This window comes from Photinus pyralis, unplaced genomic scaffold, assembly GCF_008802855.1.
Source record: "Photinus pyralis isolate 1611_PpyrPB1 unplaced genomic scaffold, Ppyr1.3 Ppyr1.4_LG4, whole genome shotgun sequence".
Lineage (NCBI taxonomy): Eukaryota > Metazoa > Arthropoda > Insecta > Coleoptera > Lampyridae > Photinus > Photinus pyralis.
In genome coordinates this window covers 41,456,478-41,469,923 of record NW_022170511.1, presented here as the reverse complement: position 1 = coordinate 41,469,923, position 13,446 = coordinate 41,456,478, and the positions used below count along the sequence as shown (strand labels likewise).

Here is a 13,446-nt window from a genome sequence, read left to right as displayed (position 1 = left end):
TGGGCAGATTTAAGGCGCACGGATGAAGAAATGTAGGTAACGGAACTGGCGCTCTTTCTTTTACTTTTAAGATTAGTTCAAGTACTTTTTTAAATCACATTTTGAATTGCAGTTCTTCAATGCAACTGCCCGCCGGCCGCCGCCGGTAGACTACGCTTTTGACCCGCTCAAAAATCTCTCGGCGTTTTATGTTACAGGACCTTTCATGACAAGAGTCAGTTAGACGCTTTTGGGAAACCGTTCCAGATAGTTTGCTTAAACCGGAAGACCACACTATATTTGTTATCTTGAATAGAAAACTCTTTTTTATATAATGTTTAGGCGAGTCAAAATCGACACAAAAACTATATTCGACGTTTTTCATGTGGTACACTTTTTCCATAACGTTTAAAGAATTGCAAACTTGGGTTACGCTAAAGAATGAAAAATGGATCCAAACAAGATACATCACGTTTTGTTGATTTATTAGTCCATTTTGACTGTCCTACGTAGGTATTCTGCATTTTATTCTAAACATTTTAGTAATAAGTACCTACATTAGAACTTTAAAATTAGTAGCTAGTTTTTGACAAAAATAAATTTCGGTTTTTGACTTGAAACTTTAATTGGAAAACTTTCATGCATTGAGAATTTTCCATAATTAAGTTCCATCTTTTGTGTATCTGACCTGATGTTCGAATGTCAGAAAATGGGTTAAGTGGCAACGCTCCTCAGTGACGATTTTCCCATTATAAAAACGACCAAAACTTAAACTTTCTCAAATCCAATCCAAATTTTTCTAGATAGGAAAAAGGAGCCCATTAAATTAGTATCCAAAACAAATGTCAATTTCGATCTATCTAGAAAATTATTAATATACAAATTATTTTTTATTCTTCTGTATTAGGGAATTTTACCCAAACACTTTTGAAGATGTTTGGTGACAGATGCGGCCGGTAAAGTGACAGGCGACAGGTAAGGTAAAATTTCCTGATGGGCCTAGTTTATGTAAATAACTACTAGTAGAATATATCACGAGTCAATAGTGATAGCTATTATTCTCGAGGAATATTTACGAACTGGGCCTGAACCGACGAGGGAGTAAAATTCCGAGAGTATAATAGCCATTATTGCGAGTAATATACTCTACTTTACCTACCACTAATTTAATAGCTTGAGATTTTATCCATTTTAATACAAAAAAAGATACACAAACAATACACGACCCGCTTGACATTTACACTTTTGACGTTTTGTTTCCATGGATGATATTAAATTTAAGGAAATTTTGCGATTGGAGTACAAGAAGGTGTAAGAGCTATTAATCCCTGGTCATTAATCCCTAAGGGAATAATGGATTGCATTATACCGAACAAACCATAAGTATAATACTCACATTATACAGGGTGGTGCCTAGCGCAACGCAGCACAGGGATTTCAATTCAATGGTAATTTCTTTATAGTCAATTACTAGCTCCCCTAATTATTTTAGAGCAAAGTCTAAATACGTTTTTTTAGAGAAAAAAATACTGCATCTGTTCATACTTTTAGTTATAATTTTCCATTTTTCAAAACCGTAGAAATCAACAAAATAAAAAATTACATTTTTATAAATCAGTGATGCTTTGGAATCTTTTAACAAACTACAAGCGCATCGCATCTAAGTTATGGTTGTTTGACGTCGAACGATTTTCATATTTAATTCTGTTTCAACTAACCGACGCAATAAAAGGCATCTTAGGGTAATGTTTTTTTAGAGAATGTATGCTGCATCTGCATCAGATACTATTTGTTTATCATTGTCCGGAATCAGAGTACCTACGTAATCGAAGAAAAAAAACTGATTTGAAGAAGATTTGTTCCTAAACTTATATTCGGATTTTCCGCTACTGCAGCCAAAACGTTGAATGTATTGTCGTTTTCCTGATGGTTTTGACGGACATTTTGAACGTTATTGCACTTGCAGTTCTTTAACTAATTTATAAACAAGTATAAATTCAATGTACGTCAAAGGCAAAGTAATGAAACGCGATCGCTGTTTTTTTTAGGTAATTCCAAGGCATATTTGATTTATTGTAAAATGAACCTTTTTATTTTGTCGATTTCTACGGTTTTGAAAAACGGAAAATTATAAGTACCTAATAGTATGAACAGATGCAGTATTTTTTCTCTAAAAAAAAACGTATTTAGACTTTTGCTCTAAAATAATTAGGGGAGCTAGTAATTGACAATAAAGAAATTACCATTGAAATCCCTATGCTGCGTAGCGCTAGGCACCACCCGGTATATTAGTCGCAGAAAACGTAGTTTGGTCTGCCTCTGTCATGGAAACTAAAATTCCTGACAGAAAGTAGGCATGAAAATGAATGTTTCATAATAATTATTGGCGCGGAATTAATTTGTGCACCCAGGAGTATATTATGCAATGTGAGACAATCCGGTGTTTAGGTCAATCCCTATGCATTTGTGCCAGCAATGTCAAAGATGGCTTAGTAGGAGGGCCGAGGCGGAGAGAGATCTACGTTTAATTTAAAATCCAAATTCTATTTAAAGGCTTGTACAGATAAAACAAAGTACTTACAGTGTTGACGATAGCTTTAGTGCAGCCCTCAGCTAACCGTAATTTGGCGCCTTCGTAACGGATGTGGTTCGAGGCATAGTCTCTTCCTGGGGCTCCAAGACTCAGTTTGTCACCTGGTGAATTCGCCTCCAGCATATTCAGCCCATTAATTTTCCCCTCAATAAAATTCGACGCGGATTAATTCGAGTCATCAAATTCTCTCACGGTAGCAGCCTCGTAGGAAGAATTTATATCTCAAGGAAGCTGGAAGCAACACCAATATTTAGGGATAGGTACTATTTTAGGGTGGGTTTATACGATTATACATTCTATCATTAGATCATAGGCGATTTAATCTGTGATTAGACCCTTAAGAAATAGCCAATGTTTATTCTGCGTCGCTAACCAACGAAACCATAACGTTGTTTCTATTGGATATTTCTTAATGGTATATAACAGTCTCTTTAACAGTAAGGGTAGATAAAGTGAAACATCTGACATTCTTATTTGAAATGGGACGTGGAGCACGATATTAAATTACGTTCAGAACATGCTGGTTCTAGGGGAACGACCACAACGGCCGAACTTAAGCTAGACGTCTAAATTAAATTCACAATTGTCAGAAGCTTTACAATGATTTACATGGTTTCTACTATAAAATAAAGTTTTGTATTATAGGTACATGACGAGACGATAGCGGGAAACCTATTATCTCGTGAAAGTTAATTCGCTCAATGATTAAAATGTTCCTTTATAGTCTTATATAATAAATAACTATAATTCTTAGAATTAGAATCTCTTCTGTTTTATTGTGAACTCCAGAGAGGAACATGAAATGAATTGTATGGGATATTATTCTAGTACCTGCTCTTAAACGTTTTTTCAAAGAATGTTGTTTGCCAATGCTCAGTGTGGAGGAGCTTCCAATAAGCATACGAGTTTGAGTATGCAGCAAGATCCCTAGTGGTATCCACCTGATGCTATTATAACCCATACAAACCCTATATGTGTTAAATGGTGTCCAGATGCCCGTAAACACAAGGGAGCATATTAAACAGTAATAGGCCGTTTATGATATGTTATCTAACAGGATGAACGCGGGGTTTTGGTGTGCATCACGAGCGCCGGAGAAATATCTGCCTGATGCTATGCAACCCATACAACACCAAATGCATAAAGCAGTATCCAGATGCTGATGGACACTTTCTTCCATAGCCTATAAGGATGGGCACAAGACACAATGAAAGATAGTAAAATGCTACACAAATCATGTAACACTACATGCAAAAAGTTCTGTCCAGGTGCTCTGGACCTAAGGGGAGGTATTAAAGGAGGAGTCGAAATAGCTCTTAGAAACTTCCAAAGCTTCTTTGGGATTCTTGGTCACTTCCACACTCTTTAAAAACTAAAGGCGGCCGGCCACTGCGAGCGAAACGCATCTAAGCTGTACTGGATGAAGCGGCGACTAGGAAGTCATGTGCGGTATCGTAAAATCACGAGTAAAACTATGACAGTTAATTGTTGAGCAGTGCAATAAAAAATTAAAGAATCATTACTATATTTCAACCATTAACAGTATAAAAATATAATTTGAAGTAAACAGAACAAGACACCATAATAAATAATTTAAAACATTACAAATTAAAAAATGATGTAAACGTATAAAAATTAGTGAATACTGTATTCAAGTCCATAGAGCTGTGGGCATAATGCCTTCTACGGTACCCGGTGGTGGAGTTAATACTTCGTTACACATAAAATCCAAGGGAAGAAGTACAATATGTCCCAGAATCCTATTGAGCATTTGTTCCGCCTGGACGGGTTCATCGACATACAACGGCTGAAGTTCCTTATACTTTTTTAACTCCGCAAATGTCCGAACTTTATTGGATGGAATGCAATGGAAAACCGCTTCATAAATCTCCGTATTTTTAGCTGCAGTATCATACCAGATGTTTTTATAAAAAGCTTCACTAACCGGATCAATAACATTAATATCAATTTCTTCATTTTCTACACCTAACAGTCCTAAATGTTCCTTAAATAAACGTCGCCTTAGGGAACCAGCAAATTTTCCCAAAGGAAAAGGTTGGCTGTTCATTAAACCATCCTCAAATTCTTGGTCCTACAATGAAAGTAAGTGATTGTAATATCTACAGGTGCTTACTTCGATGATAACTGCCACTTCTGAATCTCTCTTCCCCAGCAATGATCTGTCATTAATGTTTGCAGAACCGCAAATGACGATCTTGTCGTCGACAATCATAAGTTTGGAATGTACATAGATCAGTTCGGTTACAGGTTCTCCACAAAGCACCGAGTGTGTTCGTAGACCATAGAAGGAGATATAGACTGATGGATCTGGTATTCCGTGATCTTTTAGTCTATTGAGAAGGCCATCTTTTCCACTGTAATATATTTTTTTAGGTGAGTGAGGCATGGCTTTGATGACATGATTAGTTTAACTGAAGGAAAATTTTAAACTTGGGTGAGAACGTACCGACAAATGGATGCATAATTCCAATGAGTTATTGCCTGTATAGACGCTCCGTTTGATTGACCTATCTCTCCCTCAAAGGCTGGCAGTAGTGGCATCACCACATACACCCTAAAAACACTCTTCTCTCTACAAGAAACAAAATTAACTAAAGCCAACCAATCGAAACTAATACTTATATGCGCGAACAATTCTAGTAAAAAGTGCCTCTGCAATTTGATTTAATGTGTTTAAGTTATTGCGGGGCAGTGAAATAAAAAATTGATTTTCTATGTAGATGTAATGTTGAGCCTTAGCGATACAATCGACGTACGCCTCATGAATACTTTGCTCCACAATATCTGGCTCGATAAACCCGCAGGACCACGCACTCACGCTTCTTAAAACCTACAACCTTTAGACTCGCACACAAAAATTCCTCAGTCAAGCTGGACTCACCTGACACGTGACGTTCTGCGATTTCGCTTGTAGAAAATTTGACTTTAAAGAACAATCTACATATGCCTTGGGTAGCAAGTATGGGCAGGTGTAGTTTTGCTTGGCCATTTCGTTTTTGGCGGCGTTCCAGCGTTGGATAAAGTGACGCGCAACGTCTCTTGCGGTGGCGTTTTGCACGCAAACGGCCATGTCGTGCCAGGGCATTCGGGGCGTTGTAGTTCGATCGACTAAATCGTCAAATGGCTCTTCGAGATTATTGAAGTCTTTGACGATAAAGTTCACGTAATCTTTGCCCACCCAGAACTTGGCTGATCCGTCTAAATCGTCGACGACATCGTCCAGTTCGCTAATAGTGGCAGGTCCGTTTTGTAGTTCTCCTGGTGCGTATGATAATTTGGCCAAGTGTTTACCTTTGCCTTTTATTCCTTGCTTGATTGTCGCCATAAGCGACTTTCGTTCAAACTCTGGTGTATTTTGCTTGAAGAAGTCCTTTGGCTGGGGCACTTGCAAGCTACTGCTTGCCGCTGGTAGAGACATGGGTCTTGCCAGTTCTTGTGCTGCAGTCGAGGGAGAGTCGACAATAAGATCCGGCATGTATAGTTTTGAGTTGGATTTAGATACAGAAATAAAAGGAAATTCCCCACTTGGAGAACTGGAGGTTTTTTTCCTTTTAGTTGGGGTAATTGCAGAATGAATAAGACTGCCCAAATCAGTTAACCTAAAACTGTTTTGTCACAAACATGTGATGCGTTGGCATGGATGGTACCTATGTTTTGAGTCGTCCCATCGACCATAGCATAGGTCAATTCCACCTAAAAACGCTATTGATTGGTCGACGATGACGAGTTTTTCGTGATGTGCCCAAAGAAAAACGCCCGATTTGGCGTGTTGAGGATGTCGCATGACCTTAATGTTATCATTGCCATTGCGCACAAGCCTTTGCTTGCTGTAAAAGCTGTTGATCCCTATTGCCATCTCCACCTCCTTGTAAAGAAGCACGAATACTTTAACGCCTTCCTCCTACAATAGTATCCTGGTGTGTTCTCCCATAGCAACGTCTCAACTTACAGATTTCCGTTGTAAAACTTTGTCTAGTCTCCAATAATCACCACGCAGTGCAGGCCTTTTCAAATAAATCTCTGGACTCAACCACCAATCGGCAATAAAAATTTCCTCCTTTGCATTACTCAAAGCGTCGGCAACTGCCGACATGTACCCAGCACCGTCGACAAACCAAGTGGCATTTATACTATTTCGAACCGGCGCAAACGAGTGCCTTTGATTGTACTGGGTGAAATCTCTCGCTGAAATGCGACAAAATATAGATCCTCTACAGTCAGTAATTCAAACCTTGATTGTGGGCGACTTCTTTCAACGCGCGTATCCACTCTCTGCACTTTCGCCTCGTCCAACAATTAATGACAAGCTGACGGGTGTAAGTCGAAATTTGCACTCCGGTGTGCAAACCCAAAGCGCGTAAGCCAGAACTAACTTCGAAACCTTGATCAAATAAAATTACATTACCGATTCGGCCCGTTTTTGGATGTATATACCCAAAGCACTGATCTTTAATGAAAAACCAACGATCGCTCCACGTCGAACACAGCACGTCGTTACACAAATGCTTACATCTGAAGTGGTAATGGAAATTTTTAACGGTATCATTCCAACAGTTACTTTACCTCAAGCAACAATCGCCGGTAAACAAACCCATGAATTTACAACCTTCGCCCGAATTTCCCAGACGTTTCTTTACCATTCCTTCTTGCCCTTTGAAACCCAAGTCGTGAATGAAAGACAAGTGAGACAGTTCGAAAAACTGTATCTAAAAAAAGATTGATCAATTTATTATTGTGAGAATGCATTGGTATGTTAGAATGTAAATGATTGAACAACACTAATGCCTCGACTAGATGCTTAAGCCAATGGGAAATTTACATACCAAATCCTCCAACTTAAAAGAAAAAGATCAACAAATAGCGATCAATGGTACTTTTTTTTAACAATTTTAGAATGGGGTAATAGATGCTAATGTGCAGTTTTTCATGGAAGAAATGTGCAAGTAGACACAAATATTGCAAATGAGCATATTTCAACCTCCTCCGCCCCATAGTGGGGTGGGGTCGATGGGTAAGAATGTCATATGACGCCGTTATCACCGCCCAGAGGGGCTAAATCCGAACGGATCTGGCCAGAAGGATTATGTCTCTTTGATCTTTTAAGAGTAACAGCAAAAAAATTATAATTGCTTGTAATTAAAAGCTCTTAAATCGCTCGTAATTCCAGTAGAAAAATTAATTTGGGAAAGTTAATTCCAATCCGCGAGGGTAGGCAAAGAATCCAAGTAGACTAGGTCATTCCATACCAAATTCCAACCGAGCTGTACAATTTTAATAGCTCTGTCACGTATCGTCTGGTTTCTTCTGGTATTTTTAGGTTGATACATACTACCTTACCAGTTCCAGCGCACTATGAAATAAGAAGCAACCAAAGGGTAGACGAATTGGCTCGCGAAAGCAGTAGGAGGGTCATCGCCGGGCCCTAGGAATTATTCCCTCCATTGCCAGAGCCAGGATTAAAAGCTGGGTGACCGATCAATTCCAGGCTCATCACATCACATCACCTGGACTGGAGTCTTTTAGATTTCTAAAACTGAATAGACGCAAGATCAGGGAGTTCATCAAGGTCCTCACGGGCCACTAGATGATTATAAAAAAACATTTACTTATATTTTTATTCAACAAACCATTCATACAGGATTATTTCTGAAAAATAGTTCACCTTGTTTAATATCATGCGCTAAATGACAAATCGCGCTATCAAACAGGCATATCTCATATTCAGTGAGTCGAGGTATTCCCAGGTTTCTTTCAATACCTCTCGATCCGAGCAACAGAGGCGTGGCCAAGTACTTAACGTCGCGATGTTGATCGGACATAACGTATGCACATTCGACAATGTTGGAACGGGACGACAATGCCTTCACTAGCGATATTATGAAACGAGAGATGGAAAACGCCCAAGCTAAAGTCGACGCCTCTCTCTTCTTGATTCTGACAATGTCCTGGTGGGCATTTTGCACGTTGGTCGTTAATGTCTCCAACTCGTCTTTTGTAAAATCAGAGTAGGGGGTCGCTTGCGAGTAAACGGGTACGATAGTCTTCTCTGAGTTACCCCCAATTACCGGTACGAAAACACACTCAGGCTCAACGCCAAGCACTTCTGCTGCAAAAGCATTCGCGCGAACTCCATCCAATGTGGTAATACCAAAGACGGCGTTAGGTCGCAGGACACCTTTCTGTTTTAAAATCTCGCAGGCTAACGGAATCATACTGTTCACTGGAGGTACGGCGATGGCCAAAAGAGCTTTGCTAGAATGATCTGCAATGCGGTACATAAGATCTCGCAAGACCAAACCATTACTCTCCAGCATTTTTCCAGGTGGCAGAAAAGAGTGTCTTCCTGATGTTGCTAGAATGGCGATTATTTTCGCGTCTTTCACTGCAGAAGCTATCGTTTCATTACCCACGTGAGACGCTACCTTGCAATTGGTATCAATGTGGGATAACTCAGTTGCAAATCCGCACGTGTTATTACTGTCATGCAACGCTATTTCATCTACAAGCGGCGACTGCTTCAGCAATAAACTAAGAGGCCGACCAACTTCATTGTTTGCGCCAATTATTGCTACCTTCATTAAATTAGACCGGGCATAAGCTCTGACAAATTTTATAACGACTCGAGGGGAGATTGTTTTACAAGAATTTTGTATTAACATTTTGAGCAAATTGTCAAAAATATTTTACTGACTTGGATCTTGGATAATACGAGTATGCTTTCCAGAGCAATCAAACGCCTTCTAGCGCATTTATATCACTCCCTACAACCAAGCCGCTAGTGGTTCTGAAGGGACTCTAGAAATAATAGACTGCTTTCAATTGGTCTGGGCCACCTGTAGAAGCACCAATAAAAGGCGTTCAAATGACTTTCTACGGTCCACTGGCGCTTAACGCTTTCTGAAGAAGCGCTTGACCTTTTCTAGACTTTTCTAAAACTAGGCGAATTTCCTTTGGAAAGTGTCTGTAGATGTCCTGTAGAGATCTTCTGGCACATCTCGAATCTAGTCACACAGTTTGATACGCACTCCAGCCATATATCAACAGATGGGGCACGATTTCAAAATAATTCATTGTCAATTTTTGACATTTAGAAAATTAACAACTATCAAAATTAAATCAAATTTGATCGAATTGGTAAAATTATGAGTCTCAAGGCAATTACTAGTCTATTATTCCAAAGTCACTTTCACATTCCAAAAGTAAGTTTACGACAACAATCCGTACAAGTGACCGTTTGTGGTGCTAGCGGAAAGGTTGGTCAAAGCTTATCGCTTATGCTGAAGCAATCGAGACTTATCGATCGTTTGGTATTGTTCGACGTGCAACAAGTGAGAGGAGTTGCGGCTGAACTGAATCATATAGATTTGAAATGCAAGGTCGTGTCAGAAGCTGGGGAGCTACAGCTCAGTGCGGCGTTAGAAAAGGCGGATGTGGTCGTAATTGTCGCCAGCGCCAGTAAGGTGTCGGATCCGCTATCTTTGGCAATGTTTGATTCCAACGCTAGCCTAGTGAAAACTATCACAGAAGCTTTCTCAAGGGTATGCCCTAATGCGATACTAATTATGGGAACAAATCCAGTGAGTAGCCTTGTTCCGTTAGCCAGTGAAATTTTGAAGACGAAAAAAGTGCTCAACTCGAAGAAGGTGCTAGGAGCCAGTTCACTGAATGTGATTCGAGCAAATGCGTTAGTTGCAGAGACATTTCATTTAACTCCAGAAAGTATATCGGTACCGGTAATAGGAGGACCGTCAGGTTTAGCCGTTGTACCTATACTGTCGCAAGTGAAACCTCATTTAAAATTTACAAAGGAGCAATTAATCTGTGTAACTGACAAATTACAATCGGCAGATCGCAATGTTATCAATCTCAGGCATGCTAAGGAATGCGCATATCTGTCATGCGGCTATGCCCTTGCCAAATTCGTTGTGTCTGTAGTAAAGGGATTAAGGGGTGAAGCGAATATCATAGAGCAAGCGTTCGTACACTCAAAAGTGCATCCGCACACAAAGTATTTCGCGACACCAGTACTGCTAGGAAAAGGCGGCGTGGAGAACAACTACGGCATACCGAAGGGCATCACACAATACGAAACGTGTCAAGTGGAGCATGCAGTATCCTTGATAATAGATGACGTTCGAAGAGGAGAACGATATTGTGACATAGATGAGTTGAAACCTTGCGACCCTTGTTCACTTAACCAGACAACGCCCTGCCCACCGAGTTGGTGCCAAATGGTCTAAAAAGTCAACTTACCGTTTCTGGATGATTTCTGTAGATGTTGATTGCAAGTAAATTGTTCAAATAATCTTCCAATTGTTTTATTCTATTCTGTAGGCGATCATGAGATATTAAAACTTCCGGTTTGTTTGGAAATCTAAAACAACACTTAATTAATTCAATTATTTTCAGTAGTATTCAAAGCAAAGCGTTATCTTCAAATGGCATGCTACGCAACAACAAAATAACGTGGGTCAAAACTAAAACAAATATAATATTCCGGTCAAAATAGTAAAAATGTTTATAGTGTAGTACCAAACTAAAAAATGAAGTGAAAAAGACAATCATTAACCAGTGTGATCTTTCGAAATGCTCACCATTTGCAATGGAGTCATTGTGCGCTTAAATGACACTTCATTAATCTTGTTTCTACAACAAAAAAGGGAGCCCAATCAAAAATTGAAAATAATTGATCTTAGTACAAAACAAGTATTTCACACTTTTTACTCGCTCTATCTAAATCTCTCAACAAGATCTTCTTCCCTTTCCCCAAACAGTGTCTTCTCAAGATATTTTCCCGCCCACACTAGGTCACAATAATCATAAATAAAGTACTCACGGCCCTCACACAAGGTACCACATTACCGTTAAAATTAACATACACATACAAGAACCAAATTGACTGCCATATTGGTACAGACAAAAATTCCGAAGACTAACTACGTTTCAAAAATACAAAAATGGACAATCCCACCAAAACCTACCTAGGTAAAGCTCCTTTACGTTTACCCGATTTACTAACAACAGCATTGTTCTTAAAGTTATCCCTACGCTGGCGATGCGTTTTTGTAGGGAACGGTATATTTAAAGACGTCCTAAACAACACAAGCTGCTGATGGAGGTGTTGAATGTGTTTATATCGCCTTTTCACCTGCCAAGTAAAATCGCCATGTGTCAACGTGATGGTGTATCTAAAATGATTCGTTTTGCTACAGTTTGCATAGCTAGATAACAGTCTTACAGGTTGGGATTTAAGAAGTGCGACGTTAGGTTTCTGTCACTCTGCTCGATTGCAACGGTTACATCTAGCCCCGGTACAAAGATTTTCCTTTGGTAGGATTTGAACTTACCACTGCTGGTGAAGATTGTCGAAAAGGGTATTGCGTCAACCAAATCTGTAATGAAATGGTGTTGGAATAGAACATATGGGGGGTGTATTTACCTGTCTTATAATCATTCTCATCGTCTTCGACCAGGACAGGTTTACCCTCGACAGATATCATAGTAAGAAGGACTGGAGGGACGTCCAATTTGTCATCAAAGTCATCATCACTTAATGTTGTGGATCTACTCAACGTACGAGTATGTGTCGAAGTTTCCATTGTAAGTATGTGTTCGTTCGGTGAATTTCTGTTCACGTAATTCGAATTGCAGGCAAATATTTGCTTAAATTTGTGGTTTCCTGCTTGATTTAATCCTAAACCATGAAAAGAGGATTATCATGTTTCATATCAGATAAAAGGTTGGATTATTTATAAAAACCACTTGTTAAATTATCACAGCATCACGTTTGCCTTTAGCAAAAATTTATCACAGATTGTTTATATTCAATTATTTTAATTCAATGTGGCGTTTATAAATAAAGTGCTAAATTGTAAACAACTGTAAATAATGCAAACAAATTTTTAAGCAAAATTATAGAAACATCTGAATACTCAAAACAAAACACTTAATTCATAATTGTGAATTGTGCTGACCTCTCGTGTCTGCCATAGGGAAGTAAACTAGGAGTTTTTCTGTAAGCGCGACGGAGATTTGTGTAATATTGGTTATTGGATAATTTAAAGAGCTGAATACTAAGTAAAAAAAGATACAGAAAAGGGTAGTTCCACTTGGCACAAACAAATAAGCGCATTTGATGAATTTTCTATACTCTTCTCCAGTGCCGGTTTAGGAACATTTTCTCCCCTAGGCACAGCCCTTTAATAAATGCATTTATAATTTATAACGCCCCAAACAACACTTCTCAATAAAACGACAGATATGTACCTAATCACTTTGTAGTACTACCATTGAATAATAAATCCTTCACTCAACGGTACTACGACGCATTTAGACTAATGGGAATGAGACCTAGATTTTTTAAATTGAAAATGCAATTTATGCCAAATGCAAATAAATAAGAAGCACACACAAGAGCAAAAAGGGGAAGGTAAGCATAAAATAAACTGCCTGCAAAGATTTGCTGCCTGGGACACCCACACGTACACCTTCATAGTAGTCTCGCTCTGGATTAAGGCCGCTTGACATGGAGCAATACAACGCGCAAGAACTTGCAGAAAGAAATTGCAAGGTCAAATCCTTGCATGCAATAAGAATTGCATGGCATTTGACATGGTGCAATTCTATTTCAATTGCCACATGTCTGCCAACAGAAGAAAAATATGAATTTGTCAACAAAGTTGCTAACCTCAAATAAAAATGAAATTTTGACTGCTTGAAGAAACATGAAAATTACAAGAATAAATAAGATTAATAAAAACAAGTAATGAGTGCGTCTCTAAGCATCATAGTTGCCGCCGCTGTGTTTTACTAGGTTGGTGACACAAAACCAACTAGATTTATCCCTAGAATTG

General features: G+C 38.9%; 1 protein-coding gene and 2 pseudogenes across 1 annotated transcript; 1 reads left to right on the top strand and 2 right to left on the bottom strand.

The window, feature by feature from the left end:
• Positions 1 to 4,080: 4,080 nt before the first annotated feature.
• LOC116167970 (phospholipase D2-like) lies at positions 4,081 to 12,524 on the bottom strand. Its single transcript, XM_031483597.1, has 13 exons — positions 12,033 to 12,524; positions 11,832 to 11,985; positions 11,575 to 11,781; positions 10,847 to 10,967; positions 7,157 to 7,299; positions 6,825 to 7,105; positions 6,543 to 6,778; positions 6,241 to 6,494; positions 5,475 to 6,192; positions 5,212 to 5,423; positions 5,040 to 5,165; positions 4,707 to 4,947; positions 4,081 to 4,664 (listed from the first exon to the last, which is right to left on the bottom strand). The coding sequence occupies exons 1-13, from the start codon at positions 12,190 to 12,192 to the stop codon at positions 4,224 to 4,226; spliced, it is 3,294 nt and encodes a 1,097-aa protein (XP_031339457.1). The 5' UTR covers positions 12,193 to 12,524; the 3' UTR covers positions 4,081 to 4,223.
• On the bottom strand, positions 8,195 to 9,491 carry LOC116167972 (annotated as a pseudogene).
• LOC116167971 lies at positions 9,697 to 10,853 on the top strand (annotated as a pseudogene).
• Positions 12,525 to 13,446: the final 922 nt, after the last annotated feature.

Bases quoted from the DNA above. Each gene is read 5' to 3' on its own strand.
- LOC116167970 (XM_031483597.1), bottom strand. From the start codon at position 12,192: ATGGAAACTTCGACACATACTCGTACGTTGAGTAGATCCACAACATTA. The intron at 10,968-11,574 runs GTAGGTTTTGGT...GTGTTGTTTTAG, and splicing joins CGTAAAGGAGCTTTACCTAG to ATTTCCAAACAAACCGGAAG. The intron at 6,779-6,824 runs GTTTGAATTACT...GTCGCATTTCAG, and splicing joins AGAAGTCGCCCACAATCAAG to CGAGAGATTTCACCCAGTAC.